Genomic DNA, 15,775 nt, shown 5'->3' on the forward strand with positions numbered 1-15,775 from the left:
TCCTCATTCATAAAATGAAAGTTTGCTAAGGTCCCTTTCAAAGGACCTTAGTTGGGGCAGCTAGGTGGCGCAGTGGATAGAGCTTCAGCCTTGGAGTCAGGAGGACCTGAGTTCAAATATGACCTCAGACACTTGACACTTACTAGCTGTGTGACCGTGGGCAAGTCCCTTAACCCCGATTGCCTCACCAAAAAAAAAACCTAACAAAAAAAAAAGAGCTTAGTCAAGACCTTAAAAGTCAAAGGGTCTTCAAGTCTATTTCTAGAACTTGTAGTATAATATAATACCATAATGACCTCAAAAGCTATTGAGGCCCCTACAGCCATTTGCCCACATAATAAAGTCCCAATTAGTGTGAATAATGAATCCCATGAAATGGTCACGTGTATTTGAATTTGTACACTTTGAAGATATAATTGCATAAAATATGGCTACTGGTTCTGGCCTACTAGAAATATGCAATGCAAATTCAAATAATTCAATTACTTTACTGATTCCTTATTCACGCTAATCAGAATCTAGCTATAAAAGGCTGCTATCAGTTTGCTGCTCTATTATACATATAATTAAATGAGAGAGGGTGGAAGGAAGCTCTTGGTTCTACACATAAAGTGCAAGAATTTTGTGATAGCTTTTTCTCAGCTATGATTGCATGACCTTTAGCAAGTGACTTCAACTCTGCATGCCTATGTTTCCTCATCTACAAAATAGATGGGACTGGAAAATCTTCTATGTTCCCTCCTACCTCTAATACTTATGATTCTTCCCTCTCAGAAATCTTTTAAATTTACTTTCAGGTTTGGGGTGATGTTCCATTGTAGGTGAGATTACCAGCAATATAATTGCTTGATAAATGGGGTCTTTTTCTACCTCACTTAGGAATTACCCTCATTGCTCTGACGGATTCTAAGCTCTATAAGGTCCAGGACTAACTGTCTATTCTTTAACATGTGCCTCTAAAAGCCTTGTAGAATGCTATGCACCTTGTGAGTGTTTAATAAATTCTTATTCAATGACTAATATAGATTCTCTTAACAATAATGGGTTGTACCATCTAATTGTGGGTTGTTTTTCATATTATAACCTCTAGCTATTCTCTCTCCTTTTTCTCTCTTCTCTTCAATTCTCTTCATTCAGTGTTGCTTTTTTGGTCTTTAAAAATCTTTAAAGACCTACAATTTCTTTTCTCTTCAATCACTCCCATCCTGTTTCCTCTTACCTATCTCATTTCTTATTTTCTCCTAGTCAACAGCCCGATCATTCACTCAGGACACAACCCCACCAAGCGACTTCTGTCCTCCTCAAGGATGTACTGTTGATTCAGCTCCCTACCCAAGTTTCTCTCCCTTTCCTAAGCTGCCAAACTGACCTTCCTAAGACACAAGTCTGATCATAGCACGCACATCCCCAATGCAATAAACTCTAGTGGTTCCCTATTACATCCAGGGTCAAATATAAAATCCTCTGTTTGGTTTTTAAAGCCCTTTATAACCTATCCCCTTCCTACATTTCTAATCTTGTTACACATTAATACTCCCTGCCCTCCTCATATACTTGGTGACCTAGGAGTCACCGCCTTGCTGTCCCTCAGATAAGATACCCCATCTCTGAACTCTGAGCATTTTTAACTGGCTCTTCTCCAAGACTGCCACACTCTCACCTCTCATGTATTACTCCTAACTTTCTTGCCTTCCTTCACGTCTCAGCTTAATTTACACCTTCTGTAAGCAGTCTTTCCCCATACCCTTTATTACTAGCACCTTCCCTCTCTGTTGCTAACGTCCAATTTATCTTGGATGTATTTTGTTTGTATATACTTTTTTGCATGTTGTGTTCCCACCCTCCCCTGCATACGCCTGTGAGTTCCTTGTGAACAGGGACCATTTTTTTGCCTTTCTTTGTATATCCAGTGCTCAGCGCAATGCCTGGCACATAGTAAGTACTTAATAAAGGCTAGGTGACCAGCTAACAAATGTTTCCTATAATTTCCACAGCCATGTTAGTGTGAAGAGATCTAGAAACAAGCCTCCATCAAGGTGGGTGGACCTCCTATTTAGGAAAGCACATAGACTAAAATCCCACAAGGAAGGGCAGATGTGGGTCAGTTGTGGTCTGTATTGCCAAAGAGTTTACCCACATTAATGAGCTCACAAATTCATCAAAATATTGAAGTCAGTACCTGAGAGCAAGAAGTGCTACATTTGTAGCAAATGTAGCCATTTTTGAAATTTGAGATTACATCTGAGAAATATCTCAGTCATACTCTCCCTTTATGAAACAAGCTGATTCTAATCTCATTATCTAAAGGCCCTCCTTGGGGGAGTGAATGGGGAGAGAAGGGAGTATACTCCATAGTTTCTTAATGGATGAAAAAATATCTACATCTCCCATAATTCTGTTTTTGTACTAGACCTATGATTTCACTGGTGTAAGAAACTCCCTTTTATCTATACCTATTTGCAATATGTAGTCTTAAAGAGTTTCCTAGGGCACTAAGAGCTTTAATGACCATACATATTAAAGGCATGAAATGAATCCAGGTCTTCTTGACTCAAGAATGGCTCTCCATACTTTACATATCTCTTAGATAAAATGCTTAAAAGATTTAAAATGTGGTCAACAATAAGGTAAAAATTAACATGTGGTACAATTTTGAAAGTACTTCTTACTACAAGTTCAAGTTTATTAAGGATAAAAATATGGATCTGTAGGTTATTATTGCATTGAATTTCAAAAGGCAGAGGACAAGCTCTATAAACATCAAAATATACTATCCTTAGGCAACTTATGGAAAAGCAGCAGGATAAAATGTAAGCCAACAAATTCCCAAAGTAACTCAAGACAGATATATGTCATTATCAGTAGAAAAAGGCCTCAGAAAATTGATGTTTTTTTCTGAATTGAGACAGCAAGCTCCACATATCACAGGCTGTTCCTATGTGACTGGCAGTACAAATATATGCAAAATTAAAGAGTTTAATAAAGTAGAATTTAAATTAAAGAGATGTTTAATAGAGAATAATTCCAGTGACTGGATCAAAGACACTTTTTGGAGAGCTTTGTTGTATGCATTGTCTTACAGAGGCCTAAGAAACAGTAGTTGAGTTTCATGAATTTTTATGCCCAAATGAAGTCTAGAGTCCAAAACTGCATATATTTTACAGCTGTATAATGTCAGAGGGACCATTTTTGTGGAGGTTTTTGCTTTCAAACAATTCACCAAAGTCCAGCTAATTGAGATTTTAGAGTATTGTTAAACCTCATTTTTTAAATTCATCTGCTCTCCATGCATTGGGTAAGTAATTGTTCAATATAAGAATTTTCTTCTCCTAAAAGCAACCTGTGGCAAGCATTCCTAGAGTCAGGAAGAAAGCTTAAAGGACAGGTCATATTCCCTTCCAGCCATCTCTAGAAGCTATTATCTGTGAATCCCATCCATTTGAAGGCCAAGGATTAAATAGCGTATTAGATTGAATTCAGACTTCATCAGAATCTTTAAGCAAAGGCTGGATGACCCTTTGTCATGTGGTGGGGATTTCTTTTGGGTAGCAGTTGGACTAAATTTAAAAACTATGTGACCCAATGCATTTTAAATATTGGCAGATTGGAAATTCAAGTAGTAAGAGGTTTCAGAAACAATGTAAATAAATGTCGGAATTGAACCAATTATTTTTTCTGAAGGCATAAATGGCATTTTCTACCTACGTGTTTATCAGATGTAGACTCATTCTCTTCACAGCCTGAAATACCTGTCACTGTAGGGGGTGGGTCAGCATCTATTCTATGATATGCTCAGTTGTATTGAAATAGTTCTGGAATCAAAGGGATGCAAGGAATGTATCTGGAAGTACTGCCTATAAAAGGACACCCGTGACTCTAAAGGCTCCACAGCTAGCTTCTCGGGAGCAGTTGGGTGAGCCAATAATAATTTCAGACAGTCTCACATTCAGTTGTTGCAGTAGAACATGCCCCACAGTCACACCGTATGGCCATGGGGTATGTGTAGAAAGGGTCAACGCCTGGGGCGCAGCTGGGCAACTTGATGGTCACCTGTTTGGTCTCGTTGTAGGTGCAGACTCGATGATGGGCTTCGATGTAGGGAGGATCCAGGATAGGTTTCTGCTCATAAGGGGTGAAAAACAAGGAAGGCATCAGACAACTATGCCTAGAAAATCTCTCAGCTATTAGATGGCCTGTTCTGAAGACCATGAAGAGTGCATTTTTGGTCTGTTGAGTTCCAGAGGGGCAGCTAGGTGGCACAGTGGATAGAGCACCAGCCCTGGATTCAGGAGGACCTGAGTTCAAATGTGGCCTCAGATGCATAACACTTACTAGCTGTGTGACCCTGGGCAAGTCACTTAACCCCATTGCCTAGCCAAAAAAAAAAATTTTAATTAAAAAGAAGAGTCCCAGAGGGGCAGCTAGGTGGCACAGTGGATAGAGCACCAGCCCTGGATTCAGGAGGATCTGAGTTCAAATGTGGCCTCAGACACTTACTAGCCACGTGGCCCTAGGCAAGTCAATTAACCCTGATTGCCAAAAAAAGAGAGTCCCAGATTCAAGGAATCTTGATCAAAGAAAGCATACCAGAGTTCTAGCAAGCCCCCAAAAAATCATTCCTTCACCAAATGAAACTATTCTTCTGCAGTATTAGCCTAACAAGTAAACAAATACTCCCAGTATTTTGTCACAGGACATTGCCACAAGTGAAGCAGTGTATTATAGTGTATAAGAAGCTGGCCATGAAGCCAGGAAGATGTGCATTTGTGTCCTGCCTCTGACATGTACTTATTGTGTGATCTTGAGTAACTCACTTAACTTTCTGTGCTCCAGGCAGTTCTCCAAGACTATGAGTTACAGAAAAAGTTATGGTTATTCTAAGTTAGAGAAAAAGTACCAATCTGCAGGGGTAGAGTTTTTGAACTATACAAATGAAATCACAAGTCCAGTCTTTATCACCTATATTGTTACATGCAAGAAGAAGAAGAAAAGAGAAAGGAAAACTACAATGAAATTTTGCCCACAGATGTGATTAGATTAACATCCAATTGACTTTAGCAAAGGCAGAACAACAGCAGAATTAGACCTGTCATTCAGGTGTCATACATACACACACACACACACACACACACACACACACACACACACACACACCCCTTAAGCCCACAGTTTAACATGCACAACTTGCTTCAAATTCTTAAGTCCTGAACACGGTGGCTGCCCATGTCATGAGCAAGAGTTATTTAGTGTTAACTTCTGAAAAGGAGATCCAGCCCTTCCAAGTCTCAGTAAAATCTGACCCATAATTATAGCTTTGCCCCAGGGCAATGAGAGCAGTGTCTTTTAGTAACACAGAAACAACAGAGCTTAACATTTCCTAAGCAAAAATAATTGGTTAAAAAAATCCACCAGATAATGTGTCGGGGTGGGCTCTTCTCCAACACTGTCCTGTCCCTCAACACCTTCTGTATGACAGCCATATTCATGATGGTGTGCTAGGGCCTCTATGAACCTCCTCCCATAGGGAAATACCTCTCTTCCTCAGATGACACTGCACGTTATCACTTTTCCCTAGTGTGGTTTCTTTTAGTCCTTGTTCCAGGTGCAAAAATCCCTAGCAGTGGCTCTGAGTAAAATCTTTGTTTTCAAACCTGTTCCCTAATTTATTTGTAGGGATGGATATGTTCTACCTTGCAAATTTTCAAATCACACAACAAATAGACCTAGATGTTTTAATTAATTTTTCCATTAGCAAGTTATCTGAGACCTTAAGTAATATCGGCTACAAAGAATGGTAAACTTGGTCTCTGATGATCATAGGACCTGAGTCTCTTCAATGACTGCTGCCGAATGTCAGATGTTGCGTCCCAAGGGTGAAAAAAGATGGACTGAATTTTCAGAAACAATGACTTCAAGTGAAAGTGGCCCAGAGCTCTCACTAGACGCAAGGGTCCTAGGGTTCAAATAATAAACAAGCCTGAAAATGATGATCTCTGGCAGACCTAGCAGTGTAGACAAGAAGTCCGAAATCATCTCAGGTTGCTTTGACAATTGATGACATTCATGGTATCATTAGCAGGGAAACTTCTCATTCTGCCTACATTTGGCAGTTGTACTCTCACTCTCCTGAGAAATATGAAAATAAAGCCAATTTGGCAAAATATTTTAACCTAATTTTTTACACTGACCCATCAAAACCCAGTTCCATTATCAGACATTCAGCTTTTATTTAATATCAGGTTTTTCCCCTAGTTTACTGCATAGAGTGAATGTTTTTCTAAATGGCATAGACATGGGGCAGCTAGTTGGTGCAGTTGATAGAGCACTGGCTCTGAAATCAGGAGGACCTGAGTTCAAATCCAACCTCAGACACATGATACTTTCTAGCTGTGTGACCCTGGGCAAGTCACTTAACCCCTGATTGCCTCACCAAAATAAATAAAAATTTCTTTAAAATTTTAAAAAATAATAAATGGCATAGACTTTCCAAAATGTACCTACAGTCCTTCCAGATATTCCCTTTTATGTTATGGAGAATATCAGGTTTCACCAAAGAGGTTCCCAATGGGAGAATAATGTCACAAGTTTGTCATCAGTACCAAGCCTGGTGGAATGGACAATTTTCTAAATGCTCTTCTCAGGGATACTAAGAGGTACCTCCCTCCCACCCCACCCCACCCCCCCAAAAAAAGTCCTACCTTTCCATTATCTGCCATTTCAAAGAGATTTATGCCTTTATCTTAAGGTTTTGTCTCTAGGGATCACCACCAGACTTCATCAGTAATTTACACCTTACTTTAAAGAAATTTTTCAGATCCTTCCTGACAATATTCTTTGATCGGGAGAAGAAAAGGGAGGTACGGGGAGAATAAGAGGACACTGGATATCTAAGGGGTAAGGGGAAGGGACACCATAAGAAAGTTAAAGGTTAAAAAAAAAAACAAGAAGGCTGAGTATACCCAAGGACAAATTTCATCAGCTTCACAATTTTGTATGGTATTTGCATCATTTGTAATAATTTAACTTTATCACAAATAGTGAAAACAGAGTAGAGATGTGATTATAAAACTAGGCTAGGAATAGACCACCAGTTTTGTTACTAGTTCACTGCATAACTTTGAAGAGGTCACTTTTACCTTGATTTCCTCAGTTGTAGGAGAATAATAACAACTCGTACCCTCCTTGGGTAAGATTCTTGGTGGATTTCCAGAAATCATAACACAGGAGAGAGAGTAATCACCTTACTTCTCACTTCATTTAACCAAAATCAAGTAATAACTAAGTGAGAGCCAAGAATTTGGCCCAGATTCCTCTAGTCTTCCCCAACAGCATGGTCTAATGAGTAGAACACTAGATTTGGAGTCAGGAAAGATCTGGGTTCAAATTTAAGCATTTTCACTTACTGTCTCTATGACCATGGGCAAGTCATTTAACATCTTGGTATATCCTATGTACAAAATGAGAATAATTACACATGCCATACTTACCTGATATGGTTGATGGGTGCATCAAGGGAGATAATGCATTTTGTAAACTTTTAAATCATTACATATTTTGGTTATTATTATTACTATTATTCTTGCTGCCCCAGGCATAATCAGGGGACAACTCACCTCCCACGTCTCACAGCGACCCCAGCAGGCATCTGTAGTAATCCGTAACCCCTTACAGCCCGGCTTCTTGGCCAAAAAAGTGAATTCCCTCACAGCACAGCCAACAAACTTTTGGAGGTCCGCTTTGGAGGTGCTGAAGGCCCAAATGCAGTGAATCAGGAGGAGGAGGGGCACTGAGCCCAGGAAAAGATGCCCAAGCTTCATGCTGGCCCTCCAAAGGAAGACAGAAGGGGAATAATGGGTTAATTAAAAGGTAAAACTCCACTCTTGCTCTATTCTTCTGCCCCAGGAGGTTAGTAAGTGTAATGTGTCTATTAGTAATAGGAAGGGCTATGCCGTGTACCTTAGAATGAAAGGAAATTTTGCATGGCTACCATCTACATTAACATTCATCAACTTGGAGATGATGCCAGAATTGATTCAGTGAGATAATGTATAATCCTACCTTCATGTTACATAGACACCAATCATCCCAAGAATGTCCCCAACCATTCCCCTTCAGTGACTCACCTGGATTATGAATTAGAGAGAGAGGCTTCAAATGGCAATAAAGGAATGGAAAGCACATTGGATTTGGAGCTGGAGGGTCTGGGTTCAAATCTCTTTTCTACTAGTTAATGACTTCATGAACTTGGTCAAGTTACAAAACCTTTCTGAATCTCAGATTCCTCATCAGTAAAATGAGGGAGTTGAACTATGATCTCTTAGGATCCTTCCAACTCCAAATCTTAAGGTCTTATGACCACTATCTCCAAGCATCATGACTGTTACTAAACAAGAAGAAAAACAATGTCAAACAAAACATTGCACTTATGTAGGAATGGATGCACATCCTTTAAAAAAAAGTTTCATAGATAAACTTAATAGAATAGTGAAACTGTGAAAAATATTAACAATTGCATATTCTTTGTATATTGCAAATAACACAACTCACACACACATCTGAAATTCAGCACCTTTCAGTGACCTTCACCTCAATACAATCCTTCTATTTTGACTTTCTCTGGCCTATTATGCCACTTTGTCACCAAGTAATAAAAAAAAATCCAGTGATGCAAACCAGGCATATTTAAAATAGAATACAAGAAGTTTGTAATCTATTACAAAGTTTTGATCTATTCCCTGTTTTCCGTCTAAGAGCATAAGTCAAACCTTTGGATCTTGGCCAATAGATAAAGCAAGATTAAATGCAGAGTAGAGGGGGGTGTGCTTTTGTGAATAGCTGGTAAGTTTTTAGTCAAAGAATTCCAGACCCAAGTTTTCCACAATGCCCAGGACAACCTTTAGCTTCATCTTAGAGACACTCATCTCACCTCACCGTATCAACTTCCACTCCTCTTCAGAGATGAAAATCACACTCAGGGTTTCAGAACAGCAAAGTGAATGGCAGGAGACTTGTGAAGTACTTTCACACTTGCTCCTGGGAGCCTCTCTCCCTACTGCTACTGGGCTGGCTGCTTAATTGCTCAAATATATTGGAAAAAGTCTTGTCAATCAAAACCAAATAAAAGGCAGATCCTTACATGAACCATGAAGGACATCAAAGCCACCGAACATAAAGGAAGCCTCTCTTTTCTAATGCTGATTACAACTTAAAGGGTGTTGTCTTGTTTCTTAACATCACTTACTAAAACAGAAAATTACCTTGGTGGGTGACATAATCCTGGAAAACGGGCAGAAGTGTATCTCACCCTGCTCTCCGGAGAACAAATGCACTGAGGCAAGGTGGATTAGAGTTTCCTTCATGGTAACCACACGTTTCCATTAGAACAGAAGTCAGTCCCTCACCTTTAGCCACAAACTTTTTCCTCTGGTCTCCAAAACATATTTCAATACAACAAAAAGATAATAGAAGTCATTCACTGGAAAGAACACTAGATCATGAACTGAAGGAATGGAAAAGACATTGAAAAAGAATATTTGGGGAGTCTTAAAGCTAATGAGTTCTAGATAATGTTAACTTTCAAAAGTAGGCATTGTGCTGCATGCAATGACTATCATGGGAAGGAAAAATGTTTTCATTGGAATTTAGGGTCTTAAAGATCAAATGGGGAAAGTTGTAGTCTTTGTCTTTAGGGGAATGGGATACAGATTTAGATTCTGAGTTCCATTGTCAGCACCACCAGCAATAACAACATCAAAAACATAAGAATTTAACTAAATGTTTATTTTTCCTTTATTTAAAAAGAAGCTATTCCTCAACAGATCCTAATATGGCATAAACTCAAGGACCTAATCATTCTGGATGTCCTCCTCTGAATACTTTGCAGTTAATCAATCAATGTCCTTCCTAAAGTGTGGGTCCCAGAATTGAATGCTGTGGTCCAGTTGAGTCTGGCCAGGGTAAGGCAAAATAAAACTAATGCATCCTAACATCACATTGGCTTTCTTGAGCACCACATCACACTTCTGACTCATATTGAGCTTGTAGTTCACTTAAACCTCCAGATCTTTTTCAAACAAACTGCTGTCTTTCATCTGGTGAATTCAGAAGTCAGCTGCCCAAAGGCTGTCAATTTAGTTGTCGTTTGGGTTTGCAACAAGGAATATTTAACCCTTTTCTGGCTTGAACTTTACTTTCTTAACTTTGGCATCATGGCAAGGCAAGAAGAAAATGTCAAAGCTTGACTTGGGCCACTACTTGCCAGAGTCCTCCAGCCCAAAGAGTATATTTCAACATCTCCCAAACCAAGACAGAATTGTACAAAGTAACATACAAAGCACTAGTACATCACATGTATCATAACTGATGCCATCAGTACCACTTTAAATGGCTTTAAACAAAGAAGGCACCACAATGAAACTGCAGGAACAAGTAAACAGCCTGACCCAAAGTATCTTCCCCTCCAGCCTTCCATGCCATCACCTTTCAAAATGCCTGGTCTGAAATGGTTTTGAAGTAATTCTCCCTAAGTCATATAATCGAGGTTCAAGAACTCTATTAAAATACTCATTACGTGGAGGAGAAGGAATGGTTCATCTGGTACAATGTCAAAATTGGAAGGGACCTCTGTGATCAATATAGTACAACCCATAAATGAATAGGAATCGACCTTGGCAAGTGGTCATTTAGTCTCTGCTCGAAGGCAGTGATAGGTAACTCACTTCCTTTTAATGAAATCTCCCAAGTTTTGGATATCTCTGATTCTGGGGTTCTTTACTTTTTTGTGTCATAGACTCCTTTGGCAGTCTGGTGAAACATATGCACCCTCTCTCAGAACAATGTTTGCTATCTTCCTTCATAACTGAAGGGAATGCTGAATTTCATTGAAAGGTTAGTGAAAAGAAAGATGTATTGTCCCCCCTCCAATTTCACAGATCACCTGAAATCTATTCAAGGATCCCTTAGGGATTTGTGGACCCCAAGTTAAGAGATCCTGCTTAATTGTTAGGAATATACTCTAAATATACTTCGTGTATTTATAGGGATTTATTTATTAAGTAATCTAATTATCTTCAATTGAAGTACTAATGTAATTAAAATGTATGGATCACCATAGGTTCTCCAAAGTTATGCTAATGGGCATTGAGTGTGGCCAGATAATATATTTCAAAAGTGTAGGATATTGATCCAGCAAAAGACGATATATAATATGAACCAGCCAAGCTGAGTGTAAAAAGGTTCATTCATAGAGGGTTGGCCAACAGGTAATGAATTTTTACAGCTGTAGCACATGTGACCACCCCAACACACACACCCAGTTCCTGGGTACATAAAGCCCCAGAATTTCTTCTTCAGGTTCAAGCTTCTCTGTGGGTTTGCATCAACTCAAAAGCCCCCAATAGTGTGTTTATTTTTACTCTAGTCAGCCAGAGGATACAATGAGTTCAAAACATTTAATGAAATTGCCAGTAAGAAATGTTACTGGAGCAGCTAAGTGGCGCAGTATATGGAGCACCGGCCCTGAAGTCAGGAGGACCTGCGTTCAAATCCGGCCTCAGACCTAACACTTGACACTTACTAGCTGTGTGACCCTAGGCAAGTCACTTAACCCCAATTGCCTTAAAAAAAAAGTTACAATAGCATCTTTCCTCCTTAAACTAGGGCATACTCTGCCATAAATGTACACTCCACCACTCAGTAGGGATTATACGTGTAGGAGGACGTGGGAAATTAGTATCTGCTAGTGGATATAAGGCCCTAATACCTGTCTATGTGAGTTCCTGGGGGCCATGGGAATGTGTCTGTGTCTGAAAAAAAAAGGTAATACTGGTCTATATGTATTTCATTTTCTCAAGGGCAGTTGAAGCGAAGGTTATGATCAACTACATAGAGTAAAAGAATATTTTTTTCTAAATGGAGGGGGGAATTCTCTGTCTAGGAACTCAAACCGAAAACATTTTATTGACAAATAGCATTGTAAATGCCTTAAAGCAAGGGAAAGATTAAGCCATATGAATCCAGACTCTCCTGGACTCCCCTGGGCAAAGTATGAGTAAGCAGTGGCTTTAAAAGAAATGGGGCCTTGAGAGAAAGCTGCAGTGAATTCTCTCAGAAGCAGTTGCCTTAGAGAACTATGGCAAATTTCCCTCTTGTTCTTTTTCCCATGGCAGATTCAAAAGACCCCATGAAATTCTGAAAAGAATCTCATTACAATAAATACAAGAAATGAGCATCCCATCTCTACTTGAAGACCTTGAGTAAGGAGGGACCCAGTACCTCTTAAGGCAGTTCACTGAACTTTTGGACTACTCTGTTGGGAAGTTTTTCTTGATATAAAATCTAAATTTATTTCTTCACAATTCCCACCTATTGACCTTGGTTCTATCCTCTTGGGCCTAACTGAACAACTTGAATATCTCTTCCAAATGATAACCTTCCAGATACTTGGAGACAGTTATTATATTCTCCCTCAATTTTTTCTTTTCTCAGCTAAACATTTCCATCCTTCAACTAATTTTCATGTAGTATGGTCTTACAGCAAGAATCACAGAGGTGAATGGCAATCTATAAAACTGAAGAGAATATCCAAATCAATGAAATCACAAGTGTATTTGAGTAAATAATAGAACTTATTATTTAGGGGCTATGTTTTTGTTAGGAAAAAAATTCTCTCTACACAGATATAATAGCTCATGAGAGCTATCTACTAAGGTTCAGAGCAGGTTTAAGCTACATCAGTAAAGGAAGTATACACACAGATGAAATCACAAATCTTCACATGTTGAAGTTGAGACATAGAACACAAATTTAAAAGGGAATTAGGAACCAAAGTGAAAAGAGAATCCATTTTAGTAGAAAACTGTAAATGGCTAGGAGAAGCATGGTCCCATTAAAATGCTTTACCGGAGCCTGTAAGAAGTTGATGTGACAGTAAAAAGACGTCTAGCCAGAAGGATAGCTTCAAATAATGGCACAGCCAGTACCTGGTACCTGGAAATAAGAGAAATAAAAATTGAAAAAGGAAGAACCTGCTAAAACACAGCTTCATTTACTTCAGCCCTCATGCCATGATGGGTTAAGCTTACAAATGACGTCAACTGCAGATATCCAGAAGTAATTTCCTATCTCAGCTAATAAACTCAAAAGAGGTTTATCTGAGCAGAGGGGGGGGTTGAGGGGAGGAAGGAAGGAAGGAAGGAAGGAAGGAAGGAAGGAAGGAAGGAAGGAAGGAAGGAAGGGAGGAAGGAAGGGAGGAAGGGAGGGAGGAAGGGAGGAAGTGAGGAGGGAGGAGGGAGGGAGGAAGGGAGGGAGGGAGGAAGGGAGGAAGGAAGGGAGGGAGGGAGGAAGGGAGGGAGGAAGGAAGGAGGAGGAGGAAGGAAGGGAGGAAGGGAGGAAGGAAGGGAGGAAGTGAGGGAGGGAGGGAGGGAGGGAGGAAGGGAGGGAGGGAGGGAGGAGGGAGGGAGGAAGGAAGGGAGGAAGGGAGGGAGGAAGGAAGGAAGGGAGGAAGGAAGGGAGGAAGGGAGGGAGGAAGGGAGGGAGGAAGGAGGAAGGGAGGAAGGAAGGGAGGGAGGAAGGGAGGAAGGAAGGGAGGGAGGAAGGGAGGAAAGAAGGAAGGAAGGAAGGAAGGGAGGAAAGAAGGGAGGAAGGAAGGGAGGAAGGAAGGGAGGAAGGAAGGGAGAGGAAGGGAGGAAGGAAGGAAGGAAGGAAGGGAGGAGGAAGGAAGGAAGGGAGGAAGGAAGGAAGGAAGGAAGGAAGGGAGGAAGGAAGGGAGGAAGGAAGGAAGGAAGGAAGGGAGGGAGGAAGGAAGGAAGGGAGGAAGGAAGGGAGGGAGGAAGGAGGAAGGAAGGGAGGAAGGAAGGGAGGAAGGGAAGGAAGGAAGGGAGGAAGGAAGGGAGGAGGAAGGAAGGAAGGGAGGGGGAGGAAGGAAGGAAGGAGGAAGGAAGGGAGGAAGGAGGGAAGGGAGGGAGGAGGAAGGAAGGAAGGAAGGGAGGGAGGAAGGGAGGAAGGAAGGAAAGAAGGAAGGAAAGAAGGAAGGAAGGAAGGAAGGAAGGAAGGAAGAAGGAAGGAAGAAGGAAGGAAGGAGGAAGGAAGGAAGGAGGAAGGAAGGAAGGAAAATTTCAACAAAAAGAGATCAGACCAAGAGAAGGGGTTGACACCTTTTGAAGGCACTCCTAGTTATGGTTCCACAACTGCAGCTAATCAAAAAGGCAGCCATTCACCAGTTGGTTCTGGTCCACTACCAGAACCAATTATAAAATGTCTGCACTTACTCCAAATCTCTCCAAGGTACTTCCATTATACGTCAACATAACTCTCCCAGAGGTAGGCTTCCCAACCACTTCCTCATAAAGAATTGCATCAGCAGTACTCTGTGCATGTTCATAAGGACTGGTCTGTTACAGCAGAAATAGGAGCTAAGAGTTGGATGAATAAATCTATACTAAATTCTTAGGCTAATCATATGATCAGTGCTACCCAGTAGCACTTTTTTTTTCTTTTTTGGGCTAGGCAATGGGGTTAAGTGACTTGCCCAGGGTCACACAGCTAGTAAGTGTTACATATCTGAGGCCAAATTTGAACTCAGGTACTCCTGACTTCAGGGCCGGTGCTCTCTCCATTGCACCACCTAGCTGCCCCTAGAGGGGACCAGTTTTCTGAGAGCTAGTAAGACCTTGATGTTATCCCAAAAAACCCTCTGGTGTTGGATGGAGTATGTAATCAATGGGGAGTAAGTGGTGTACTTATAGTACTTGGTCCTAATTATTGAACAGTTTCAGGAAATTGATCAGTAGTAAAAATGTGTTTACATGGTTTTTAGCTTCACCAAGCAGATTTACTTAAAATATATCAGTTAGAACTCTTATGCTCCCCATGGTTCTCCTCAGGGAGAATAATAAATATTGACATATTTTATGAAGAGAACATGCTTAAAGAAAATGAAATAAAAAATTCAGAGATGTTCCAACAAATTCATTGAGAATAGAAGATACTGGATAAATCTGGATAACAAAAAATGGTGCTTTCTAAGATGATTTTGTTTTTCTCCATAATTTTGTTATTACTATTTATAAATTTATTTATATATAAATGGTTCTTCTAGTTCTTTTCCTTTCCCTCTGCATCAGTTCATAAAGGCCTTCCTGTTTGTCCTCTGAAATTGTCCATTTTATCATTTCTTATGGCACAATAATGTTTTAGTTCATTCATATTCCACAATTTAGCCATTACACACCCCTTTAGTTTCTAATTTGGGGCTTCTACAAAAAGAGTACTATAAATATTTTGTACATATTTCCTATTTCTCTTTCTTATTCCTTTCTAGTAGTAGTATAAGTGGGTCCTTACTTTCGCAGAGTGTTTCATAGTTGGATTCATATGGTCCCTGGTTGAACCGTGGTACGTATATTTCCAAATATTATAGGGCTTTGGTAGTTATTTTGACTGGAATTTCACTTTCTAGCTCTTCCTATTGGGTTTTGTTGTTTATGCATAGAAATACTGATGACTTATATGGATTTATTTTATATATGGCAATATTGTTGAGGTTTCAATTAATTTTACAGATGACTCACCAGCATTCTTGCTAAGTACATCATCATATAATCTACAAATGAAATTGTCATTTTACTTCTTCATTGCCAAGTTTATGTACTTAATTTCTTTTTCATATATTATCCCCAAAGCTAGCATCTCTGGCACTATGTTAAATAGTAGTGGTGATAGAGGACATTCTTGCTTTACTCCTGATCTCCATAGAAAGGCATCTAACTTTTCTCCA

At 39.9% G+C, this 15,775-nt stretch overlaps 1 protein-coding gene across 1 annotated transcript; it reads right to left on the reverse strand.

Annotated features, from left to right (window-relative positions):
- Nucleotides 1-3,930: 3,930 nt before the first annotated feature.
- Nucleotides 3,931-7,817, reverse strand: GPHB5 (glycoprotein hormone subunit beta 5). Its single transcript, XM_020986160.1, has 2 exons — nt 7,614-7,817; nt 3,931-4,119 (listed from the first exon to the last, which is right to left on the reverse strand). The coding sequence occupies exons 1-2, from the start codon at nt 7,815-7,817 to the stop codon at nt 3,931-3,933; spliced, it is 393 nt and encodes a 130-aa protein (XP_020841819.1).
- Nucleotides 7,818-15,775: the final 7,958 nt, after the last annotated feature.

Source organism: Phascolarctos cinereus, unplaced genomic scaffold (assembly GCF_003287225.1).
Source record: "Phascolarctos cinereus isolate Bilbo 61053 unplaced genomic scaffold, phaCin_HiC Scaffold_3;HRSCAF=262, whole genome shotgun sequence".
NCBI lineage: Eukaryota > Metazoa > Chordata > Mammalia > Diprotodontia > Phascolarctidae > Phascolarctos > Phascolarctos cinereus.

Bases quoted from the DNA above. Each gene is read 5' to 3' on its own strand.
- GPHB5 (XM_020986160.1), bottom strand. From the start codon at position 7,817: ATGAAGCTTGGGCATCTTTTCCTGGGCTCAGTGCCCCTCCTCCTCCTG. The intron at 4,120-7,613 runs GTGAGTTGTCCC...CCTTATGAGCAG, and splicing joins GTCGCTGTGAGACGTGGGAG to AAACCTATCCTGGATCCTCC.